This window comes from Oryctolagus cuniculus, chromosome 12, assembly GCF_051225735.1.
Source record: "Oryctolagus cuniculus isolate XC-2025 breed Fujian yellow rabbit chromosome 12, ASM5122573v1, whole genome shotgun sequence".
Taxonomy (NCBI): Eukaryota; Metazoa; Chordata; class Mammalia; order Lagomorpha; family Leporidae; genus Oryctolagus; species Oryctolagus cuniculus.
Genome location: NC_142878.1, coordinates 52,098,920 through 52,124,242, shown reverse-complemented (window position 1 = coordinate 52,124,242; position 25,323 = coordinate 52,098,920). Strand labels below are relative to the sequence as shown.

The 25,323-nt window shown below is 51.6% G+C and overlaps 2 protein-coding genes and 1 long non-coding RNA gene across 16 annotated transcripts in view; 1 reads left to right on the top strand and 2 right to left on the bottom strand.

Moving 5' to 3' along the window:
* The window catches only part of HAUS4 (HAUS augmin like complex subunit 4), a 10,308-nt gene extending 5,528 nt beyond the window's left edge, over positions 1-4,780 (bottom strand). For 2 of the 12 annotated variants that reach the window (XM_089309921.1, XM_089309923.1), the window contains exons 1-4: positions 3,966-4,170; positions 2,491-2,528; positions 2,203-2,270; positions 1,560-1,721 (exon numbers count right to left, since the gene is read on the bottom strand). In XM_089309921.1, coding sequence (XP_089166047.1) covers positions 1,560-1,721; positions 2,203-2,257 — 217 coding nt within the window. In that variant the 5' untranslated portion in view covers positions 2,258-2,270; positions 2,491-2,528; positions 3,966-4,170. Of the gene's footprint in view, positions 1-1,559; positions 1,722-2,202; positions 2,271-2,490; positions 2,529-2,781; positions 3,173-3,836; positions 4,415-4,639 lie in introns of those variants that run through there. The other 10 variants (XM_089309928.1, XM_089309922.1, XM_089309920.1 and 7 more) reach the window with 10 other exon arrangements.
* LOC149123030 (uncharacterized) lies at positions 4,280-19,473 on the top strand. Of its 2 annotated transcripts, none has more exons than XR_016217962.1 (3): positions 4,280-4,414; positions 15,198-15,258; positions 19,164-19,473. It is a non-coding gene; the product is annotated as an uncharacterized LOC149123030 (long non-coding RNA). The 2 variants fall into 2 exon arrangements; XR_016217961.1 differs by lacking the exon at positions 19,164-19,473 and adding an exon at positions 15,468-15,606.
* On the bottom strand, positions 15,869-25,323 carry AJUBA (ajuba LIM protein). Of its 2 annotated transcripts, XM_051822645.3 has the most exons (8): positions 23,924-25,323; positions 21,220-21,321; positions 19,639-19,706; positions 19,444-19,506; positions 18,643-18,773; positions 18,508-18,559; positions 17,745-17,813; positions 15,869-17,306 (listed from the first exon to the last, which is right to left on the bottom strand). In XM_051822645.3, exons 1-8 carry the CDS (start codon positions 24,957-24,959, stop codon positions 17,181-17,183), a joined length of 1,647 nt encoding a protein of 548 aa, XP_051678605.1. In that variant the 5' UTR covers positions 24,960-25,323; the 3' UTR covers positions 15,869-17,180. The 2 variants fall into 2 exon arrangements, with proteins under 2 accessions (XP_051678605.1, XP_051678607.1); XM_051822647.3 differs by lacking the exons at positions 21,220-21,321; positions 23,924-25,323 and adding an exon at positions 20,390-20,804.

Genomic DNA, 25,323 nt, shown 5'->3' with positions numbered 1-25,323 from the left:
ATAATGGTGCGTAACTTAATAATCACTTCCCAAAGAAATCTACGTTTTCATTAGGAAAGAGTTCTAAAGCTAATGAGATTTTTAATTTTTTTTAAATTTTTTAAAAATTTATTTTATTTATTTGAAGGGCAGAGCTGCGGGAGGAGGGGAGGGGCAGAGAAAGAGGCAGAGATGTCTTCCATCTTCCATCATTTCCCAAATGGCAGCAATGGCCAGGGGGATGGGCCAGGCCTTATCTAGGAGCCAGGAACTTCATCCGGGTCCCCATATGTGTACAGAGGCCCAAGGACTTGGGCCATCTTTCAGCGCTGTCCCAGGAGCATCTACAAGGAGCTCTGTAACTCCTCTGCTGCTGTTTTAGTCCAAGGCCGTATCAGCATCTGCCTGGGAGAACCCCAGTATTCTCCTGTGAAGTCTTTGCACATCCATTTGTGCCCCTTCAAATGTGCTCTCCCAGGAACTGGACAGTGTCTTCCACATGCTAATATGATCCCAATGCCTATACTCTACCAGGCAGAGAGCAGGCCGGGAACCAAGTGGAGCAAGTATGAAGTTAGGAGCAGCCAAGGTAATGTAGCATGGGCAAGAAAGCAGAGAGCGGGCAGCCAGAAGGCCGCATGCCAGAAGGCGCGGGACAAAGCGGCTAATGAGATTCTTAAAAAATCAGGCATTTAGCCCAGTTGTTAAGATGGCAGTAAAACCTCTTTCTCCTTCTCTCCATAACTCTGACATTCAAATAAATAAAATAAATCCTTAAAAAAACAAAAATACCTATACAATTAAAAAAAAAAAAGACACTGACATCCCACGTATGCATGGTATCCACTGGGCTCTCACTACTGACTCCAGCTTCCTGCTAATGCAGACCCTGGGAGGCAGCAGTGATGAGGCAAGTGATTGAGTACCTGCCACTCATGTGGGAGACCTGGACTGGATTCCTGGCTCCCAGCTTTGGCCTGGCCCAGTACCCACCATGTGGGCATTTGGGAAATAAGCCAATACATGGAAGCTCTGTCTCTCTCTGCCTTTCAAATAAAATGAAAATAAAGATATAATAAATATATAAAAATAAAACTAATATACTAGAGACAATACTCAAGGGAACAGGTATTTTTGTTATATGCAGGGACATTAATTGAGGAAGAATGAGTATCTAATAAAACTAAGATCTTAGAAAATGGAAATACAGTTGGCATATATTAAACAAACAGAACTGATAAAAAGGGAACCTACAGTAGGGATCATCACAGCAACCAAATGCCTCATTCACACAAAATTATTAGAGTTTTTTTTTTTTAAGATGTATTTATTTATTTGAAAGGCAGAAAGATCTGCCATCTGCTGGTTCACTCCCCAAATGGCCGCAACAGCTAGAGCTGGCTGAAACTAGGAGCCCCAAGGGGCTTCTTGCAGGTCCCCCTTGTGAGTGCAGGGACCATCTTCCACTGTTTTCCCAGGCCCACTGGCAGGGAGCTGGATCAGAAGTGAAGAACCAGGTCTTGAACACATCACAGGCAGAGGCTTAGCCTGCTATGCCACAATGCCAGTTCCAGACTTACTAGAGTTCTTGAAGAAGGAGATAAAACTCTTGTAAAGATCCACCTTTGGGGGCCCACACTGTAGTATTCCAGGTAAAGCCACCACTTGCAGTGCCAGCATCCCATATGAGCGCCAGTTCGAGTCTTGGCTGCTCCTCTTCTGATCCAGCTCTCTGCTATGGCCTGGGAAAGCAACAGCAGATAGCCCAAGTCCTTGTGCCTCTGCACCAGCATTAGAGACCTAGAGGAGGTTCCTGGGGTGGGATCAGTGCAGCTTCAGCCGCTGTGGCTGTTAGGGGAGTGAAGACCCCTCTTTATGCCTCTCTGCAACTCTGCCTTTCAAATAAATAAAGATTTTTTTTTAATCCATCTTTGGGAGCCCCAATCCAGTTTCCTGCTAACAAATCCTGGGAAGGCAGCAGATGATGGCTCAAGTACTTGGGCCCCTGCCACCCCTAGGGAGACCTGGATGGAATTCTGGGCTCCTGGCTTTGGCCTGGCCCAGCCTTGCTTTTGCAGGCATTTGGGAAGCGAACCAGTGGACGGGAGCTTTCGACACCTCCACACCCCCACACCATGTTCCTCTTTTCTGCTGTCTCTTTGCTTGTCAAATAAATAAATAAAGATTTCAACAACAAAAAGGCCTCCTGCAAATGGCTACTACCTTGGTGAAGCATTTCCACCCCTTCTCCAGGCGAGCAGTAATCCCCGGATGCCATTTGATTTTCTTATCTGTGGAGCCAGCGAAAGGAGATAAAAGATGAGTAAGTGGCTGACTGCTGCAGATGAAACTAGCCTGGGGTTCGACTTTCCACCGCCCACAAGCAAGGAAGGCACCTCAGAGACACAGGACAGAAAGGGACGAGGTCACGCATCCTGGGACCCAAACTCTTACACGAGTTTTCTGGACATATGGACTCACAAGTGCCCAAATATTTTACATTCTACTCACCAATCTCCACTTAGTCCAAGCTGTCCAAAAAAGAGCCTCTGGAAAAGAAAGAAAACTTTCCAATTCACTAGGGTCTAGTCAGGAAGATTTCCCCCACTCCACCCATTATGTCAAGGTTATAACTGAACCACTGCTCTCCAGTTAAGAGGGAAAGAGGAAAAAATATCAAAGTCCGCTTTTTCCCCCAAATAACTCAGCTATCAAATGGCACAATAGCTTTTTTGTGCTTCTTTAACTTGGGCTTTCATCTAAGATCTGTTGGTAGCGTTTGATCATTAACTCTGGAATCACCCTTCAGGAGCGACGAATCACTCCACACTGGAACAGCAACCACTGGTTTCCACACAGCAGCATTAGTAAAGAGCACCTGGAGGGAAGAGCGTGACAAGCAGGCTGACAACGAGGTCAGGGCCAACAACGCAACGCAAAGGTAGAGTTCAGGGGGCCAAGGCTGGGACGGGGACGCTGAGCGCTTGGCCAGAACGTGGAGTACCCAGAAAAGAATGACATCAACGCAGAGCAGCAGGGAAGATGGCACAGTTCGGAGACACTTTCCCCTTGACATTGTTTTCCATGCGTTTGCTCCACCTCCTCCTCTCCCGGAAGGGATCAGACTCCAGAGGGCAGCTGAACCTCCCAAAGCTGAGCAGACATCGAAGGTTATTATGATTTAACACTTCACGTTCACAGCACATTTGGTTTACTCGCCCGTTTTATGAGTAGCATCAAAGTAACTACTCATTTGTTTTGTAGCACGGTCTACAGGGGGAACGCAGCTGAGGAGGCAGAATGCTAGGACTTAATGTGCTGCTCGGCCGTTGCTTCTGTGTGAATTTAAGGGAAACTGCTTTCTTTGTGCCAAACTATTTTTTCCACCTGCAAAACTGAGATAACGCTTCCTGCTTTTGGATGAGACATTAAGAATTAACACAATCGACATGTCAACAAAAGCCACTACTTAGTTAAGCCCAGTGTTTTAACAATTCTGTTTATTGCTGATCTAAGGCCGCACATAAAAGTTTCTGTAGGCAAATTTCACGGGCGGTGGTGAGGACCAACTCAAATTTCAGAAAGTCAACTCTGTTCCCTCCGGAAGGGAAGGGCCCACGTGGGTTTCTCAGGGTGCTTTCTTTACCCTTTTAAAATGTTACAGGGCGTGCACAGTGGCGGCAATCAAGGCTCGATTCTCCACCCTCTGCACTCAGACGTGTTAAAACACTGCTACAGGGACCCAAGCATTTAAATGTTCTGACTCAGGCGTCTTTTAAATTCTTAGAGCTGTCTTTACACGCTGCACTGAACGTTAAATTGATTTTACAGGTATTTTCACAAGATGTGACCCTTACAGGGCCCAAGATGAATCAAAATGCAGAACGGGCTCCCCGGCGCCGATTCCCCTTCTGTCTGGGCGGCCAAGGATTCCCAAGGGCGAGGGCGGCCTCCGCGGCCCGAGACCGGGGGCTGGCCGCACTGACCTTCCCAGCGCGCTCCTCCTTCCCGCAGCGCGGCCCGCCGACCCTCGGAAGCAAACCTGCACTCCCTGGGGAAGCCGAGGCTTCCGAGGCAGTGCCGAGGGGCCTGGGGCGGAAGGGCCGGCAGCGTCCACACCCAGCCGGCGGCCTGGCTCCGGAACCTCTCAGTCGGGCCCGCGCAGGGGCCGGGGGAAGCGAGGCCCGGGAGGACAGCGCGGGAAAGCCGGGGGCAGAAGAGGCGGAGAGTGCCGCGGAGGCCGCGAGGCGAGGGGGCGGGGCCACACTCGAGGCGGGAACGGCGGGCCCCGCCCCCTCGCGGGACGCGCGCCCTTGGTCCCCAACCTAGCTGTAGGAAGGAGCTGGGAGAGATGGCGGTGTCGGCGAAGGCCTCCTGGAGCCGTCTTTTCGGTACCTTCCCCATCCCCCGTTGAAGGGCAAACGTCGAGAATATGGTAATGACTGCCAGCATTTGTTAAGGGTGCCGGATGAGTCAGGCACTAGGCCGAGGTTTTGCCTCATGTAATTATTACAGGTCCAGACGAAGAAAGTCACTAGCGTACCCATTTTGCAGATAGGAAAACTAGAGTACAAAAAGGTTATGTTCAAGGTCACAGCTCAGAGAGTCCAAGCCTGACCCAATGGCCCTCTGAGCCTTCCCAGACCTAGAGTCTCCTCACCTGGGCTTTGCTCTCGGGCACTTCCTGCCAAGCTCTGCCCGATTCGCGCCCTGCTCCTGCCCGGCTGGGCTGGCGGCGGGCTCTGGCTGGCTCTGCCTCCTCCTGTCAGCTTCTCTGCCTCCTCTTTATCTCTCCTCCTTCATTCACCTCTGCCTGCTTCTGAAACCCACCCTGTTTGCAGAGGTGACTGGAATCTACTCTCTTTTTTAAGATATTATTTGGTGCTAAACAAACGGCACCAAGTTCTTCCAATCTCCGGCCTCAGAGAAGCAGCTGATAGCCTCAGGGTGGGTTGGGGAAGGCGTCGCAGGGCTAGAGTTTGCCCATTCCCTTTAGGACCAGCTGGAGAATTCTAGAACGCGTAGAGGCACGGCATGCTCCAGTGCAGACATTTTGCATCCTTGGTCAGCTCGTCAGCTGCCGCCTTTCATGTTTAATCTTAGAGTGCTGTCATTTCCTAAGGCTTTTAAAAATCATTTATGCTTCCTCAACTCTGTAGTGCAGCATCGTTAAATATCAGGCGTAATGTCCCCAACAAACGACACTTGGAACAAAATAGCAAGCAAGCTTTGGTGACTCAGAGCTGATCAGAAATGTACTGGAATGCTGTCTGCCGGATTTGTCAAGTTCTCCAGTATGGCACTACTGCAAAGCTCTGGTTACGCAGCTCCGAAGTGCTTGAGGACGTGAGCAGGGGAAGGGTGCAGAAGCCCACCTCAGAGGGAAGGTAGAGCTAGAGGAGTCAGCGCTGGGAAGCCTTGCATTTGATCAGGCAATTATCTGTTCTGTCTGTGTCTCTTAACAAGCCTTGTGACCTTGGATGTCAGGATCCTCATCTGTCAAAAGGAGGAAATAGCATATTTCTAGTTCCACCAATCTCATAGTGTTGATGTAATGATCAAATGAGATAATGGCTGAGAAAGTGTGTTGAAAAAGACTATAAAAATTAGGTTGTTTAAATTGACACTTATTAAGCACTTACTAAGTGCCTTGGGAGAGACACAAAGATAAATATGAAGCAGTCCCTGCCCTGAAGTAGTTCATAATCTAGTTGAAAAGGTAAGACATATGCACATGAAAAGCAAATAATACAAGGCAGCAAATGGGTGCCAAAAGAGCAGTTTAGATTATAAATACTAGAGAAACTTGAAGAAGGTATGAAATTTTTTTTCTGAACAAACAGCTAGGAAAGACTATGAAATAAATCTTATTGGCCCTGGAAGGAGAGAGAAAATTTGGGTCATTTAGAATGGAAGAAACATCTCAGCAAATGGAGGCAGAGACAGGGAGTACAAGCTGCATTTCAGGTTCAAGAGGAGATTGGACCAGCTGAAGTGAAGGATTTTATAGGCCAGCTCTACCTAAGACTAGAAAGCTGAATCTGTAGAGCAGACTGGCAGTTAAAAATGCAGCAAAGTACTGAAAAAAAGAATCTTACAATCAGAAACCATCTGGTGTCGGTGACCAAGAAAGAATTGCAAGAAAGGGTCTGCAATTCATTCTTTCTCTCTCTCTCTCTCTCTCTTTCTCTCCCTCTCTCCCTTTCTCTCCCTCTCTCCCTCTCTCCCTCTCTCCCTTCCTCCCTTCCTCCCTCCACTCCTCCCTCCCTCCTTCCCTCTTTTTTCTCCCATATTTTAAACAGAAAACAAGTTTCCTTGTGGTATTTTGGTATACAATGTTTAAAGTATACAATTCAGTAAGCTTTGATAGAACTATAAAGCCCTGAAAACCATCACCACAATCAAGACAGTGAACATGGCAGGGGGAGATGGGGTTGTTTAACTTAGCAGTAAAGATGCCTGCATCCCAAATTAGAGTGCCTGGGTTTATTGCCAGCTCCCGCTCCTGACTCCCGCTTTCTGTTACTGCACACCCAGGGAGGCAGCAGGTAACAGCCCAAGTACTGGGTCTCTGCCACACATGGGAGACACAGAATGAGTTCTAGACCGTTTTGGCTTGACCCAGCTCAGCTGTTGCAGGCACTTAGGGAGTGAAGCAGTGATGGAAGATCTCTGTGTCTGTGTCTCTGTCTCTCAAATAAAAATCAGTTAACTTGTAAAAAAGTGAACATGTGCATCACCCTCTAAAAGTTTACTTGTACCCCTTTGTATTTCCTCTCTCTAGCCCCTCACTGCTCTAATCAACCACTGATCTGCTTTTGATCACTGTTATTAATTTGCACTTTTCAGATTCTATATAAATAGAATCAAATAAAGATATACTCTTTTGGGGGGGTGTACCTTCTTTTCACTATTCATAATTTTGTGAGATTCATATATATTGTTACTAGTATCAGTTTGCTTGTTTTTTTTTTTAATTTTTATTTATTTATTTGAGAAGTAGAGTTACAGACAGTGAGAGGGAGAGACAGAGAGAAAGGTCTTGCTTCCATTGGTTTACTCCCCAAATGGCCACAACAGCCAGAGCTGGGATAATCTGAAGCCAGGAGTCAGAAGCTTCTTCCAGGTCTCCCATGTAGGTGCAGGGGCCCAAGCACTTGGGCCATTTTCTACTGCTTTCCCAGACTACAGCAGAGAGCTGGATTGGAAGAGGAGCAGTCATGACTAGAACTGGCACCCATATGGGATGCTGGCACCACAGGCAGAAGATTAACCTATTGCACCATAGCACCTGTCCCTCATATCAATTATTTTGTAAGTTCATGTCTTCTATTGCTGAGAAGTGTATGGAATCCTTTCATTTGTTTAGATTTATTTTTAGGGAGGTGCTTCTTCCATCACCCCAAGGTAGCTATCTCAGTGCTTGGCATACAGAGGCACTTATTTGTTGAAAGAATGACTTGTTGACCACCCCTGTGGTGCTGATACCTCATACAGTTGTGTTTGTTCTGTGAAATGCTTGACCTCTGTAAGCCTCTCTTCATCAGCGTGGCTCATCTCACCTTCTGCACTTAATTCCTGAATGATCTTTAATGATAAAACCAAGAATATCCTCAAGTATTCCTGAACTAGACTTCCACAAAGATGGAAGTCAGGAGTGTAGAAAGATAAATTCCTGCCCTCAGTCTAATGCCACTGTCTTGAAGACCTTGCTCCTAATCAGTCTTCTCATACATCAATAGATTTGTTTTTAACTCAATGATAGAGGTAACTGGGAGTCTGAGAAAAAAATGTGCTTAGCCTTTTGGACGACATTGCTTTGCTGCATTGTTTAGATTCAGAGAAGAATGGAGAGCTGCTGGATCACTGCAAGCATTCGGTCTCCCACGTTTTATCCAGGAAACACAATGGTGCCCCAAAGAGTGGCATTCCAGGGGAATAGTTACTCTACTATTTTTGAGATACTAATGGAAACCTTTGAGTAGAATATGTTAGCACACTAAGAATATGGGCAAAGCTAGGACACTGAAATGGCCATTGGAACTTGGAACCACAGTCAACCGACCAATTGTTTAGAAAAACTTTAAAAGTAAGCCATATTTGAAAGGGTATGAATGTATTATCATAATGTGGACAAAGAAACTAGTTTTAGGAATAAAAAGAATTTTTATGCAGTCAAGAGATTTTGGAGTTATTTTCAAGGGTGTTCACTAGGAAATGAAGGTATTCAGAGCCACACTATTGATGATTAAGCCAGAAAATTTCATGCCCATTGTTAAGTACATGATTTAAGAAGAAAACAAGTAGATAAAGAAAATATGTAATCAACCTATGACATGAAAGGAAAATTTCAGAACAAATGTTCCTAATGTGCCATTTTTGCAATTGCTTAACATTTACAAGGAGGTTTCAAACCCAGTCCCTTATGGTGTTAAGGGTTGCCTGTCAATTCCCAGAAACAAACTGGAATAAGGCTGGTTTTACTTTGAGACACTACTGTGATCTAACATATAAACCAGGCCTGACAGAGAATTTTGGATCTCAAAGAAAAGCTGAGAAATTTGGCTCAAAAATGGGACAGATTGAAACAATTTTTACCAAAGGAATATGAGACTGTAAAGGAAATTGATTCAGGAAAGAAAGCCTAGTATCATTTTGAAAAGCTAGACACGAAGCGCAACGTGGGCAGTTCTTGTTATAAGGATTGAGTGTGCTGCCGTAACGCAGGAGCATGTGCCAGGCTGATAAAAGTATTTCCCTGGATTTCAAACCAATGGTGACACTGCCATGGACTGAGATGCATATGAAAGAGATTTTCTCCTTTAAAAATTGTATCAGAACCAGTGGGAGAAATATACCAGCCAAAGGGCATTTAGAGCTTCATGCTTGGGAATCACACACAGTGAGAATTTTGAAACGCCTCCTATGATTAAGGTCTTATGGCAAAAAAAGCGCAAAAACCTTGGGGAAGTTAGTGAATTTAATATACTTTCTGTATTCCATTTACCAAAGAGAAATTTTGCTTAGCTAATGTACAGTATGCAACCATGGTAGCTAAATAGATTATTACATCTGGGGTTTCCCATGAATGGGTTGCCTTATAAAAAACCCAGGCACAGATCACACTGGAATTGGTGCTTTTCTCAGGTAGCATTTCAAAATCAATTTATTGGTTCTTTCTAATGATTAATAATGGCAATCTCTATGGATAGGGAGCCCATAAGAAGGATCCAAATCAGACAGTACTGACCCAAAAGTCTCCAAGAGTCAGGTAGATAAGCAATATGTGAAGAGCACAGACTTAAGGATGGTAGACATCTTGACAATCTGAAGGGAATATGCCAAATAAAGGAGCAGTCACCATTCACTTCCAGTGAGCAGTTGGGCCTCTGGTACAGACAGCCATGACAGAGCAATTGCTACAAGGTAGAAGTAGAAGCAGCCCAAGGTAAAACAATAAAATAACTTAGAAACCCAGCTCTTCATATGCAATATATTTACTTTTATGTGAAACCTCCTGGATTATAAATGTTGGTAACTACTTTTGTAAAACATTTATTTATTTATTTATTTAAAGGCATAGTGATGGGGAGAGAGAATGGAGAGGGACTTCCATCTGCTGGTTCACTCCCCGAATGGCTGCAACAGCCCTGGCTCAGTCAGGCCACAGCCAGGAGCCAGGAATTTCATCTTGGTCTGTCACATGGGTGGCAGGGACCAAGATCTTGGACTATCTTCTGCTGCCCTCCCAGGCATATTAGCAGGGAGCTGGATCAGAAGCAGAACAACTGGGACGTACAGCAGAGCAGCAGTAGCTTAACCAGCTGTGCTGCAACACAACTAGCTCCTAGTTATTTCATTTTTTTTTTTTTTTTTGACAGGCAGAGTGGACAGAGAGAGAGACAGAGAGAGAAAGGTCTTCCTTTGCCGTTGGTTCACCCTCCAATGGCCGCCGCTGCAGCCGGCGCACCGCGCTGATCCGATGGCAGGAGCCAAGATCCAGGTGCTTTTCCTGGTCTCCCATGGGGTGCAGGGCCCAAGCACCTGGGCCATCCTCCACTGCACTCCCTGGCCATAGCAGAGAGCTGGCCTGGAAGAGGGGCAACCGGGACAGAATCCGGCGCCCCAACCGGGACTAGAACCCGGTGTGCCGGCGCCGCAAGGTGGAGGATTAGCCTATTGAGCCACAGCGCCGGCCCTAGTTATTTCATTTTTAACAGTTTCTTATAAAAGCAGGACACATGCACTGTATAAATATAGACAACATGGGGACCGGTATTGTGGCTTAGCTGATAAAGCTGCTGCCTGTGATGCTGGCATCCCAAATGGGCACCGGTTCAAGTCTTGGCTGTTTTACTTCCAATCCATCTTCCTGCTAATGTGCCTGGAAAAGCAGCACAAGATGACCCAAATGCCTGAGCCCCTGCACCCACATGGGAGACCTGGAGGAAGCTCCTGGCTCTTGGCTTCGGTTTCAACCAGCCCTGAACGTTTTGGCCATTTGTGGGGGTGAACAAATGGATGGAAGATCTGTCTCTCCCTCTCTTTGTAACTCTAACTTTCAAATAAAATAAGTCTTAAAAAAATAGGCCAACAAAAAACACATTCTCACCATAGATCATTATTAACACCTAGAGATATGTACCTATTATAGTGCCTATTTTTTTCACAAAACATATTTTTAATATAAAATATGATTATCCTATACATGTTTTTGGAAGCTACTTTTTGTTAATGATTTCAACCTTTCCCTCTCAGTAAATTTTCATCTCATCTATTACCTTCTCCATATTCAAATTTTTCCAGTTGACTCTGAAATATCTTTTATAGTAAATTATTTTGCCAACAGGGAATCCAATATCATTTGTTGTATTTTTATTATATCCCTTAAGTCCTCTCATTTTTTTAAGATTTTATTTATTTGAAAGGCAGAACGACAGGGAGAAGGCAAGACACAGAGAAAGATCTTCCATCTGCTGGTTCACTTGCCAAATGACCACAGTGGCTAGGACTGGGCCAAGCCAAAGCCAGGAGCCAGGAACTCCATCTTCATGGGTGGCAGGGGCCTAAGTACTTGGGCCATTTTCTGGTGCCTTCACAGGTAAGTGAAGTGGAAGTGAAACATGATCCCAGGCACTCTGATATGGGATATGGGTATCTCAAGTGGTTGCTACAACCCCTACACACATTTAAGTAGCTTTAATCTAGCACCGTTTTGACTTTTTAAAAATTCGTACTGACTTGGTGCAGACGACTGACCAGTTGCCCTGCAAGAATGCCTCTCCTCCTAGATTTGTCCAGTTGCTTCCTCCTGGCGTCCTTTGTTTCTCTATCCCCAGGTGTTTCCTGCAAACTGCGAGTTGTATCTAACACTTCTTTCAGGTGGTAGGAAACAGCTTAGGTATAATATATTGGGTTGTGTACCTGCATCATATACACCAGAACTGGTTTACCATTAGTGAGACTAACACCGATTCCAGAAAATTGATGACAGTCTGGTCTCTTCAACATAGTTACATTTCCACCTCATTCATCCTCTGGTTCACTCCCCAAATGCCCTCGACAGCTGGGGTTAGACCAAGCTGAAGCCAAGAGCTGTACCAAGTGCTAGTGCTCCTGCTGCACCACAATGCCCACTCCCTTCACCTGTGTGTGTGTGTATGTGTGTAAGATTTATTTATTTATTTGAGTATGTGTGTAAGATTTATTTATTTATTTGAAAGTCAGAGTTAAACAGAGAGAAGGAGAGGCAGAGAGAGAGAGAGGTCTTCCATCTGCTGGTTCACTCCCCAGTTGGCCACAATGGCTGGAGCTGTGCTGATCTGAAGCCAGGAGCCAGGAGCTTCTTCTGGGTCTCCCACGCAGGTGCAGGAGCCCAAGCGTTTGGACATCTTCCACTGCTTTCCCAGGCCATTAGCAGAGAGCTAGACTGAAAGCACAGTCATTGGGACATGAACCAACACCCTCCTGTGTTTTTAATACCAAGTAATAATCTTTGCCATAATCAATAATTGTATTAAAGTTCACAAAATGGTATTTTTCCAATTCTATCATTCCTTCCACTATGCTAGCTGACATTTTGCCTCCTCAATTAGGGTTCTAATTAATATTATTTTTTAACAAACACAGAGCCTCCCTGTAGGCCAAACTGGATGCATCCGGCGGCAGGATTTAGGCTGTTGGCCATCCCCTTCTGATCTATAAAGTAGACAAAGTCTCACTCATCATCACTCTGTGCCGTGCAGCATTAGATCTTTTATTTGTAACAATCAATTACTTCGCACTTGTTGACATGTTCCTGTAGTCTTCTCAAGTCATTTTATGTGTGTATTTGTCTCCATGGCTAGACTGTGACCTCTTCAAGGGCAAGAACTCTCTTGTATATTTCCTTTGCATTTCCCAGTGTACTTTTAAAGGTACTTTGGCTATAGCTGGTCCTAATTAACAACAACAAACCACTGGTAAGAACCAAATGTTTTCTCTGGCTTTCCCTAATTCTCTGTCATAATAAAGTGCTTACGTCATTTACAATGACAAGTCAACCTTCACAGTTTACTTGTGTTGTGGGAATCCTTGTGACGGGAGACAAAAGAGGGAAAATAACCCTTTATGAGCCTTCAAAGTCATATCCAGCTATGTAACCTTGGGCAAGTCACATCACCACTCAGTTTCCACTTCTTCATTCAGTAAAATGGGGGGACTAGATTCTTTCCAGAATCTTACCCAGCATTCCTCCTGATCTGACTGACCCTGCTTGGTTAGACCCTGGCTCCTTTCACAGGGTTCAGCAGGGTCCTCTCCAAATGAGATGAGGCATAGGTGAAATAACACCCACAGTGACAGAATCTGCCTCCAATGCCTGTCCTACCATCATAGTGAGACGGGGCTCTGTGTCCTAGTAATGATCTGCTCACATTTCAAGGTCAAACCTCTGTCCTTTACTATCAAGGCTGAGTGGATATGCCAAGGGCTCCTATGCAATCAGCTGGCACAGCAGAGACCCAGTCTTAGGTTTTCCTGAAGCAGAAAGAGATGTAAGAGGACTGGTAGAATCAAGATTGTGGAGCCTCATCATGGGACAGCGCTCTGGGTACAGTCCTGCTTGTTTGTTTATTTCAAAGACAGACAAAAGCAGATTTTCTAGTCACTGGTTCAGTGCCCAAATGCCTGCAACAGACTGAAGTCAGGAGCCCAGCACTCAATCCAGGTCTCCCACGTGGGTGGTGTGGGACCCAACTATTTGAGCCATCACCTGCTGCTTCCCAGGAGGCTCATTAGCAGGAAGCTGGAATTGGAAGCAGAGCTACGGGGTATGGGATGCCTACATCCCAAGCTGCATCTTAACTGCTAGGCCAAGCACCTCCCCTATAGGTAGTGCTTTTTTTTTTTTTTTTTTTTTTTTTTTTTTTTTTTTTACAGGCAGAGTGGACAGTGAGAGAGAGAGACAGAGAGAAAGGTCTTCCTTTGCCGTTGGTTCACCCTCCAATGGCCGCCGCGGCCGGCGCACCGCGCTGATCCGATGGCAGGAGCCAGGGGCCAGGTGCTTTTCCTGGTCTCCCATGGGGTGCAGGGCCCAAGCACCTGGGCCATCCTCCACTGCACTCCCTGGCCACAGCAGAGAGCTGGCCTGGAAGAGGGGCAACCGGGACAGAATCGGGCGCCCCGACCGGGACTAGAACCCGGTGTGCCAGCGCCGCTAGGCGGAGGATTAGCCTAGTGAGCCGCGGCGCCGGCCAGGTAGTGCTTCTTAAACACAAAACTATATAAAAATGCTCTAGCCCACCTGCTCTTCCCCAGCCTTCATTTTAGTTGTATTGCTCTCCTTTCGCTCTTTTTATTCCCTTCTTTATAGGTCCTATCTGAAGGACCTCATCCAACTGGCTTTATGTGCCTGGAAATAGCTTTCTCTACCTCCTTGTTGATGGAAGACAGTTTCCAGCCTGACTATAAATGGAATCTTACCATTTCCCTGGCCTTGAGAGCTCCAGGCTATGCCAGGGGAGATGTCAAGTCTCCAAGGAGTAAGGCAGGAAGAAAACCCTCTCCAGCCTTATTCTTGACAACCCACGTTCAGGCTGTGGCAACAGGGCTGGCCAGGATGAAGAGCTGAAGTCTGCTGTCAAAGCCTGGCACTTGCCCTTTGCTGCTTATCTAGGGACACAAAATGGATCCCTAATTTCTTCCATTTTTCTCCTTTCCCTGTCCCAGGACTCATGGCCATTGATAAAAATCAGGGGGCAAATTGGCCAAGACCTACCTTTTGCTGTATCTTTGGCACCACCCCATGACTCTTTCCCTATCAAGTGTAAACATATTAAACAGAAATATTAAGGAGGGACAGTCTCCCAGTGAACAGGAAGGGGGCCTTGTGATACAGGGTGCTCTTGGGAGCCTGCTGGTGATGAGGAGGGGTGGCCGCCCTTGTCAGATGTTGTTTTCCTCAGGAAGAAAGGACAGCAGCCCGAGGGGCAAGTAGAGTCCTAGGGAGTCCCAGGGTGGGGTCAGATCAGAACAGATGGAGAAAGGAATGAGCCAGGCAGGTAATGTACAGAGGGAGGCCAAAATCAGAGTAAGAAACAAAGGAGTTGGGGTGCAATAGGTTAATCCTCTGCCTGTGGCGCCGGCATCCCATATGGGAGCCGGGTTCTAGTCCTGTTGGCTCCTCTTCCAGTCCAGCTCTCTGCTGTGGCCCAGGAGTGGCAGTGCTTGGGCCCCTGCACCCGTGTGGGAGACTGGGAAGAAACACCTGGCTCCTGGCTTCGGATTGGTGGAGGGCCGGCCATTGCAGTCATTTGGGGAGTGAACCAATGGAAGGAAGACCTTTCTCTCTCTCTCTCTTTCACTGTCTGTAACTCTACCTCTCAAAATAAATAAAATCTTTAAAAAAAAAAAAAAAAGAAACAGGAGCAGGCTGCCACTGTGGCATGGCAGGTAAAGCCGCAGCCTGCAGTGAAAGCATCCCATGTGGGCACTGGTTCTAGTTCCAGCTGCTCCACTTCTGATCCGGCTCTGCTACGGCCTGGAAAAGCAGTGGAAGATGACCTAAGTGCTTGGGCCCCTGCACCTGTGTGGGAGACCTGGAAGAAGTTCCTGGATCCTGATCGGCCCAGCTCTGGCTGTTGCAGCCATTTGGGGAGTGAACCACCAGATGAAAGCTCTCTCTCTGCCTCTGCCACTGTGCCTTTCAAATAAATGAATCTTTTTTTTTTTTTTTAAAGAAACAAAGGATCAAGGGGGAGAGAATGAACAAGATTCCCGAGGAGAAGACAGAACCAAGAGGTATGGATGGGACGCTGCCCAAGCTCATCTGCATTTCCCAGGCTTGGGGCAGCCTCGGCGTATAAAGGTCCCAGTCGCAGGCTCTTCGTAGTCACACATTTAACAGAAGTAATCTCTGCTGCAGAAGAGGTTATCTAATTTTAGAACATTTCATTCTCCAAGTACCTCTCTGGCACTCAATCATATGAGTCTGAACCCTTGCCTTCTAGGCCAAAGGACTCTTCCACCTCATTCCCGGGTTGGCTGGCATAGGCATCATGGAGTAACCCCCAAACGTGGAACTCACGTTCTCAGGAATCATCATTCCCAGTATGAAACTCAGATGACTTTGCCTAAAACCAATTCACCTATAGCCAATTAGCCTAAAATAAATATTTATCAAATCTGCAGCATTTCAAAAGGATTTAGCAGATTCACCCTTTGACTCTTGATTGCTGTGGTCTGGACAACCTTTAATCGTTAGTCAACTGAGTGTGCCTCCCACCTGTTCATCTGGGCTGTGCAAAGGAGAGCAAAGCATGGAGAGCTCTCTGAGCTCCAGTATACTCTTCAAGGCATCTAATTTGTAAAAGGATATTGGACTAAGAGACACAAAAAATGATACACAGAATGTCTGTACCCATTGTATTTATTGCTAGAAACTTTAAACTTTTTTTAAAAAAAGTGTTTGAAAAGTAGATAACATAGAAAAAGACATCCATAAAGGTAGGAAGCAATCTCATCATTCACAAAGTGCTGCAACTTTGATAAAGTTATGTTGCTGATAAGAACTCAGAAGTACTCTTGGATGAGTAGATAGAAATTCTTGAAATACCTGAAGCATGACAAAAAAGAGAGCAGGACACCTAAGTGGACACAAAAACACCCAAAAGGGAGTTGAGCTTTGGGCAAATCGGTCATTAAGTGAACTGAACCTCAAGCAAACAAATTTCAGTGAATTGGTTTTAGAGCTCTAGCTTTAGGTGAACTAGTTTCAGCCAAAGCGACTAGAAGCAAATCAGAGTGTTCTTCTCCTTCCAGCACCCCCAAATCCCAGAGTTTTGGGGTGGTGGTGGAGGTACTGAGAGGTGGCAGATCTGGAGCGGTGAGCTATTTACTGCCGGGGAACTAGGCATGAGACTGACCTGAGAAGAAGGGAAGCAAGAGCGTGCATGTGTGTGTACATGCATGTGTGAACACGAACGTGCCCACGTGTGCATCCGCTGGGCTGCAGAGCTCAGTGCACCTACATCTGGGAGAGGGGCGAGCCCGCGACTCCGGACACATCCCACCAGCAAGCTTCACATCTACACCTGCTCCTCACTGCCCAGCTAAGAAGAGCAACCACGTACAGGCACCCACCCAGCCTTCCCAGGTCCACGTGAGTCCCTGAGAAACAGGCAATACACACAGCAGGCCCACCCGGAGTGGGTCCCCATTCCCTGCAGAGATGAGGAGCTCTCCTAGTCCTCAGGGAGAAGGCAGCCAAGAAATCACTCGTTAATAAGGTCCAGGGTTTCCAATTCTTCATCCAGATAAGAGAGACTGGATACCAGGGAAAATGCCTGGCTGATCGTGTATCTGACTCTTGCAGCTTCCATGATGTCCTTTTCCCCTATAATCCTGAACCAGAACATTCTTCACTTATGCACAAACATAAATTGGATAGAGCCCAGAATCAGACACTGTTCAGAAAGTACTGGAACCTGCCTGTACGTGGAAAGCTGGCCAGTCACCGCCACCCTGGCAATGAGAAGGTTCCTCCTCCACAATCCATTTGGAATGTTGCGATCTTTGGGTCTCTGGCCCTAGGGACCCTCCCTAGAGGGCTCCCCTTCCAGGCCTACCGAGCGCGTTCCTCGTCTTGGCTGACCTCAGAGGGGCCCACTGGCCAGAATAATCTGTCAGGTGGTGATGGCAGCAGAGGTGACTGCAGCTCAAGCTCAAATATAGTTGGCAGGGGGCTGCCGGGCGTTGAGCCGCTGCATGTGACAGCCATGGCAGAGCAAGTGCCCGTCCAGAGGGAAGCAGCAGCAGCCCTCCTCGTCACTCAGCTGCATCCGGCAGTCCTAAGGGAGAAGACACCTGGTTCACCTCAGCCCACGCACCTTGGGCACTGAGGACATCTTGGGATGTCACCCTCAACACCAGATTCCTAATGACTGGAAGCATGGATTGGGAACAGGGGTGGGATGGAAGCGACTCAAGAAAATACCCCAGCTTGACACCAGGTGTCGCTGCTGCAGCAGAAATAATGAGACAGGCCCCCATTTGCAGAAGTTACCATGAGTCCTCAGTCTTGCAGTCTAGACTCTGGGGAAGTCAGATTCAGAACCGACTGGACAACTAGGACCAGGGAGAGTAACTGGAGGGCAAGAAGTCACAGAACCTGCCCGGTTTTCTATGATGTACACCCTTACCCTGGATGTCTGGCTGTTTTGGGACTTGACTCCTCCCCTCTGCCCAATCCCAGTTCTCCCCCAGTAGCTATGGACCCGGACACTCACCTCACAGTGGTAGCACTCGAAGTGATAATCTCGGTCCATGGATATCACCCTCACGATGTCCTCACAGCCCTGAAATACATATCCCATGGGGGATGGGCACACACTGATGCCCCAACTCTGCCCCCTCCCCTAGATGGGAAGATGACCCAAGGCTCTCAGAGCCTCTCTGAAATCATCTGTAGCTCTGATTCCTTTGCAAATCCCACTGGAGCTCTCCCTCCCACCCCTACCCTGCACTGCTCTCAGGACACGCCCTGCGTGCAGCCCTCCCTCTGTAGGGGTTCCCCCCCCTCCTTGCCTAGCTCTCCCTTGCCTAGCTCTGGGGGAAGCAGAGGCAAGGGCAGGGGCCAAGCAGCACAGATAAAGTAGGCCAGGCTGGGGACAAGGAGATCCTGTAACAGGGTCTGGGTCCCCGTGGGCTTTAAGCTTCTCTCCCCAGGCATGCCTTCTGCACATCCCGCCCGCCTGTCATTTCTGACCCCTTCCAACCAGCCCTGAGGATTCTCCCATACCTTCTTCCAGCCCCTACATCTGAGCTCTGATGACCCCCAACCTCGAAAGAAATCGCCTCTGGCCTGGGATAAAAGACGTGGAGCCTGGGCCCAGGGAGGCGGTAGGACATGTCCAGGCCCGGATGTTAGGGTCAGCGTGGTGACCCCCGGAGCAGAGTCACACGGGAATCTCTTCAGAGCACATTCCTCAGCACTAGTGCGAGTGCCCCCGGGCCCCGGCCCTCCCCGCCAGAGAACCCAGACACACTGACCTCAGAGGGGAGGATGGGTTGGCCGCAGGCCGCACACTTGGGAGCGTAATTTCTGAAAGAGAGCAGGCAGCCATGAGCTGCGGGTGGGGAATGCTGGGGCCCGGCTCCACGCTGTGCCCCGCTGGGAAGACTCACTTGTGGTAGTCAGTCACACAGTACACCTGGTTGGAGAAGTCCACAGTGAAGGGGATGCCATCCAGGCACTTGTTGCAAACGATGCACCGGAAGCAGCCTGGGTGATAGGACTTCCCCATGGCCTGCAGGATCTGGCTCGAGGGTGGGAGAAGAATCAGTCTCCCTCCAGGCCCTGGGTTCCCCCGCTGCTCCCCAACCTCAGCTAGCCCCTCCTAGCCTCCCAGAGCAAGGTCTGTAATTGGTGGGGACCTAGGGGCCTTTCCATTTTTAGTATATGTGCTGCCAAAGTGAGCACCAAGGAGTCTTTTAATAGAGGCAGAAACCCTGAAAAAGCTGGTGGAGACCACCTGAGGGGGCTTTTAAAAAAAATCTAGTGCCTGGGACCCCCGCCACTCCCAATCCTGTCATAGTCTCTGGGGATGGGACTTGGGCAGCCTTTTCTTTTTCTTTTTAAGATACTCCCAGGTGATGTGCCCGGTGGCTGATAATCACCGATCTAATCCAATGTCCCCTTTTTACAGAAAAGAAAATTGAGTTCCAGCTGAACAGTGGCAGCCACAAGCCCCCGCACTCCTAGCCCGGGCTGGGAGGCCTGGGAAGAGCTAGGCCCTGGAGCCCAGACCCTATTGCGGGGGGACAGAGAGGTCACCACGAACAGCTGCTCTGGGGAGGAACGGGATGAAAGTGGTTCACCTGGTCACTGGTGTCCTCCCCACACCCCTCTTGGACGTAGCTGCCCCGATCCCGATCCCCTGCCCTGCCCTGTAGTCCCGCAGCCCCAGCTGGGGGCACTTTCCTTACCTTCTCCAAAATCAAGTGACCGCAGACACAGCATTTCTCAGCTGCCTCCTGAAACCCTGAAAACTAAGAAGACAGGAAAGACAAACAGGAGGATGTTACTGGGCTCAGAGTGGTGGGCGGAACCTCAACAGGTCACCAGGAAAGGGGCGCCCGAGTTGGGGGCAGTCCCCCGGGGGCGGGGGGCTCCTCACTCACCAGATAGTCTTCCTCACAGTACACAGAGCCGTTGACGCTGTAGAAAGCCTTGCAGCGCAAAGTGCGTCCTAGAAGCAGCAGAGAAGGGGCTGGAATCTACCCGCAGCCTGGGGCAGCCTCCCGCGTTCCCTGATGTTGCATTCAAACCTGAACTGTGGCGCTGTTTCTCCTCCTCACTGCAGCCTGTGCTCCCTCCCCGCACAAACATCCCATCTGATGCAATTCCAATCCGCTTTGGCCTCATTCCAGCCAACTTCCCCACTCCCCTGCTCACTGCTCCTCCAGCTCCAGCCTGCCCAACTCTTCTCCACAGGCCTCCCACTGCACAAGTGCCTTCCTCTCCCTGGAGAGGCACCTGGGCGAGCAAGGCCAGCCCCATCCTGGGGGACATGGCTAGGGGCTCTGCCCAGCACAGACCCTGCCCTGCAGACCACTCAGCTTAGTGTCTGCTGAACACAGCCATCCTGCTCAGCAAGCCCTTCTCCTTCCAGGGGAAGACTCTGGAGGGCAGGCCTCATCCGAGTTACGGCTGGGGACAAGGGCTGCATTGGGCAGCGCAGCCAGTTTCCCCTACTGCTGGACAGGGCTGCTTCCCCGAGCCTGGAGGGACCCAGGGTCTCCAGAGTCTTCCGTGAGCAGACAAAGGAGAGCCGTTTCCCACATAATCAGGACCCAGACACCACACCCTGTGTCTGAATGGGCAGGAACGGGGGAGGAATGAGGACGAGGGCAGAAGAGGCAGTTTCCCCACCTTCTGCCTTCTTCCCATCACAAATCTTCACTTCCAGCTCTGTCCGGTGGCTTAGAAAAGCTGACTTAGAGAAACTCCTGAGACCCAGGGAGGGGAAAGAGATGGAAGGAGACCCAGACCCAGAAGAGGCCCTATGAAAAGGACAGACAGACAGACAGATGAGCAGAAAGAGTCAGGCAGAAGCTGGGGGAGCAGAGAAAAGCTGAGTGCTGGAGTCAGGCAGAGATAGGAGATTAAAGGTTTAGCGAAAGAATCAGAATGGGTAAGCGGTGGGGAGGGCAATGAGGGAGGTGTGGGAGGGTGGGGGTGGGGGGAGTTAAGGCCGCTGGGAGCACCCCCCTCCCAGTGGGCCTCCTGAGCTAACAGCAGCGGGCATTCCTGGAGCGTGATGTCATCAGCTTGGCATGGCCTGGTGGCCTGCACTCTAGTGAGGTGGCTGAACTCTGACCAGCCAAGAGAAAACCCCCCTCGCCGCCCCCCACGGCTCCCCACTCCCCTAGCCCACCCCCGCCCTTCCCACATTCCAGGCTTTCACAGTCGCCCCAGGCAACTCGGCTGCCCAAGACCAAACCTCACCAAGGAGAGGCCTGAGGGGCCGGGCGGGAGTCCAGGCTGGGCAAGCTGGGAGGCACAAGAAAGAGGCAGGAATAGAGAGAGAGGAGAGGAAGACCGAGAAGGAGGTGGTGAAGGAGGCGGGGAACAGACCCCTGGGGGATGGGAGGAGGTAGAGCCAGGTAGAGCACACACAAGGGCCACAGCAAGCCCAGGAAGGTGCACGGGCTCTCCTCCCGCCCCCTAAGCTCTCCCGAGCAGGTGACGGGCGCACTCACCACAGGAGCAGCAGACAAAGCACTGGGTGTGGTAGAGGCTGTCCAGGGCCTGGCAGGCATTGCTCTGCCCATAGATGCCTTTGTTGCACTTGATACAGGTGCCTGGGGGGGCGGGAGAAGAGAGGTCATCAGCTTCCGACCCTACCCCCCAGCTCCGATGCAGGGATCTCCCCCTTTCCTAACAACCAGCAGAGCTCCCTCCAGGAAGGGGGAGGGAGGGTAACAAGAACGAGGATGCAGCAAGATTGTGCCTGGGCTGTTCGTTCCTGCTCCGCTGATTCCTCAACAGACATCTCTGGGCGTCCCTCCTGTGTCCAGCACAGCGCCTGATACTGAGGAAAACTGGAGGAAGCCAAAGTGCCCCTGGCCTTCAGATGTTTCATTTCTGTCGGAGAAAGCACTACACAGGCAAGGCGTGAGCCCCGGCTCAATGCATGGGAGGAACAGTCAGAGAGGCTGGGGTGCAGGTGCTCAGCTGCAGACCCGGAGAACACTTTGCATGAAAGCCCCTCCGGGACTTCAGTTCCCCCAACAGTCCGAGGACCACCCTTTGCTGCAAGCTCCCAGGGATGGAGAGGAGGACCTGGCTCAGCAGAGGGGACCAGCCATATGAGCCAGTTCCAGGGACCTGGGTTGCAGAAGAAGTGGTGGGGGAGGGTGCAGGACCCCTAATGCCTCCCTGTCACCTTCTATCATGGGAGGGCCCCAGAGCTGAAGTGCTCTTCTTCGCCACATCCCCTGCTAAGGTACATGCACCTGGCTCCAGCACCCGCCTTTCCTGGGTGTGGTCTTCCTTCCCTCCACTCCCCAATTCCAGGCCCATGAGTGAGGGCTGGTGCCTGTCTTTGGGGAGCAGATCCCAACGGGCCCGCCCCACCTCCCCCGTCGGCACACTGCCACACTCCCTGCCTGTCGGGGCCCATCCCAGTCTTTGCCCAGGGGCTCGGGAGCCTGTGCAGCTGCTGCAGCAATTGATGGGCCCAGGCCTGCCCTGCTCCCACCCTCTGGCAGCTGGGTAAGGCCGAAGCCAAGAAACAGGGCCCTTCGCAGAGGCAGTAGTAGGAGGGGATGGTCAGGCTAGGGCAGGGGAACAAAGGGTCTCTGGTAGAGGGGACACCTGACCCCTTGGTGGGGAGAAGAGGCCTGCCCCCACCCCCCAAATTCAAAACATGGCCTCCTGGTGGAAGGAGAAGATGACCCAAGATGGCCATGCCGAGGGCACTGCACAGCCATTCCTTAGGAAGCCTTGGACATTTTGGAGACGAGAGGAAGGCTGTCCAGGCACGTCTGCCTCACCTCCTCTAAGCCAGCGAATCCACGCCGCAGTCCTTCCTGCTGTTTATCGCACTTGCTGAGTTCCCTGCTTCCTTTGGGCTCTGATGGTTTAGCCAAAGACGCTTCTTTCCCAGCTGCCTCTCCTGGGCCCCAAAAGGAAACTGCTAAATGGGCCTTGTCACTTCGTCTCCCCTGATCAAAGTGATTTAACATCATCTACTCTGGGCTGGGTTTGAACTTCCCAAGGCCCTTTCAGCCTGCAGCCCTGCTGCCTCCCAACTTCCTCTCCAGCTGTTCCCATTTCAGCACGGAGCTCTGCCGTGCAGGGGGTCTCAGGCAAGAGGGACAGGGGTAGTGAGAAAGGTGGGAACAGAGAGGCTTGGAGAGTAAGGGAGCCCACGGCCCTGGGGGAGACCAGCATTTCTTGACATAGCGAAGTAATGCCGGTGGGTTTTCATATATCGTTAAGGACCCCAAGAGCCACTGTAGCTGAGACGCAGAATCAGCCAATAGTTCTCAAACAGGATGAAATGAAAGCCACAGCGACCAGGGTCCAGGGTCCCTAAAGGGCAAGGGAGCGCTGAATTCTGGGCCCTGACTTCTGAGCAGGTTACAGCCGGAACTGGAGGCCAGGTGATTTCTGGCAACTACACAGGGTCGTCATCCGTCCAGGGCTGAGCGTGTCCTGGCGCTCACGACTTTTGCCCTGACTTCCGGAGGATGGGGAAAACAGAGGCTGGTACCACCAGGTCGCTGCTGGAACGTCCCCGCAGGCACCGGGCCAGCAGCACGAGGACTGGGCAGCAGCTAGGGTCTGCTTTCCATTCCAGGTCCCGCTACCCCGACAGCGACCACGGCTCAGCCTGTGCTAGGAAGAGCACCCAACCCCCGCCCCCCACCCCGCGGCCGCAGCCGGCCCCGCCCGCGGGCACCTGGAGCGCCCGGGCAGGAGTCGGCACGCACGCGGCCCGCCCGCCCCGCCCCCCCACCCGCGCATTCCCCGAATTCCTGCGGGCGGAGCCTGGGCCGGGGTGGGGGCGCGGCGCGCCGAAGCCTGTAGGGACACCGCCGCAGAGGGGGAGCCATCTGGGGGGAAGACTAATCATTACCCCAACTGGCCCCCTCCCTACGAGGCCTCCTACTGCGACAAACCGAGGCTCCTCTCCCTGGAGAAACTGGGACTCACGAAATAACCCGGGGGTCTGAACTGAGCAGGAATGAGGAGCGTGGCCATCGGAACCCCGGTGGGAAGGGGCAAGCGCTCAGGAGGCCCGCCCCCCACCCCCCGTCCATCCCTCCGGTCTGTTCTCCAGCCCCAGGTGTCTGCCTCGGACCCCGGGGCACCGGCTGTGTGGGTCGTCGGGGCACTGGGAAATGAAGGCAGCGACGGGTCCCTTCCCGTCCGTAACCACACTCCTCTCCCACTCACCAAAGTAGTCCTCTCTGGCCTCCGGTTCCCGCATCCGGGCTCGGGCGGCCTCGGGAACGAACGGACCTGGCGGCTCCTCGAGACCCGACGGCTCCATCCCGGAGGGCTCCCCGCGGGCGCCGGCTTCTCGAACGCCGGTGCCCACCGTCAGGCGCAGCAATGCTGTCAGCTCATCTTGGTATCGGGCGCCCGCGGCGCAGTCCCCATAGCCGGTCACCGAGTGTCGTCCGGGCTGCGCTCCCCGTCTCTCCAAGGGCCCCGCCGCCCCCACTCCGGCCCCGGCTAGTGCTCCGGGGCTGCCCAGGGCCGGGGGGTACGAGTGGCGGCTTTCCTGGCAGCCGAACCCCGCGGGCCGGTGAGCGCACAGTCGGTCCAGCGCGGCGTGGAGCTCCGGGTAGGCGGACGGGACCCCTCCGGGGGAATAGCCCGCGGAAGCCCCGGGCAGGGGTGGGCCGAACAGGCACGGCCCGGCGGGCAGGGGGCTCCCGTGCCGCTGGTCGTAGCCCATGCTGATGCCGCTGGTACGGTTGCTGCAGGGCCGGCTGCCTCCGGCTCCGCCAGCCGCCGCGCCGTCCAGCAGCAGGCTGCCCCGGGGGCTGGACGGCTTGCTCGCGTCGCTGGCCGAGCTACTGGCGAAGCTGGAGCGGGGGCTTAGGGCCGGGGCTGTGGTCTCCAGCCGAAAATCGGGGGGCAAGGACTGAGGTAGAGGCAAGGCCCGGGTGGGCGGCGGCCCCCCGGGAAAGGAGCCTTCGTAGCGCTGCGCCTCGAAGGAGCCGCGCGGGCTCCGCTCTGCGTCCAGGGGCCCTTGCTCTCGGGCAGGCTCCAGCGGCTCATCCCCAGGTCCCCCAGCAGCTCCTCGGGACCCTGACTTCCTCGGTGCCCCCAACCCACTTAGGCGCCCCTTGCCCGGCCCGGGGGTCCCATCAGACCCAGACCGGCTGGATTCACCCTTTCTGCGGCCGAACTTGGCGCTGCCGGAGTCCGAGAGTCTTAACTTCTCCAGCAGACGACTGGCTTTCTCCCCTAACCGCTCCATGCCCTCGGGTCTGGGGCCTCCGGCCCCCTCCCCGCCAGGCACCCTGCGGCGTCTCCTTCCCTGCGGCCGGACTCCGGGTCCCCAGGGGCACAGGGCAGGCACAGGGGCTTAGCGGGGGGCGGCCCGGATGCCCGGCGCCAGGGACCCCGCAGCATCCCCCAGCGGGAGGGGCTGCGTCCCCTCGCGCATCTGGCGTCCAGCGGGGTGGCAGGGCCCGCGGCCGCGGCCGTCCCGTCCGCAGGTCTGTCGGCTCACGCGTCCACTCGCCCGAGCTCCCCGCTTCCCCGCGGCCCCCGCCCCCTGGCTCTCACGCTCGGCACAGACCAAACTTCTCTCCCAAACTTTTGTCTGCCTGGCCGGATCT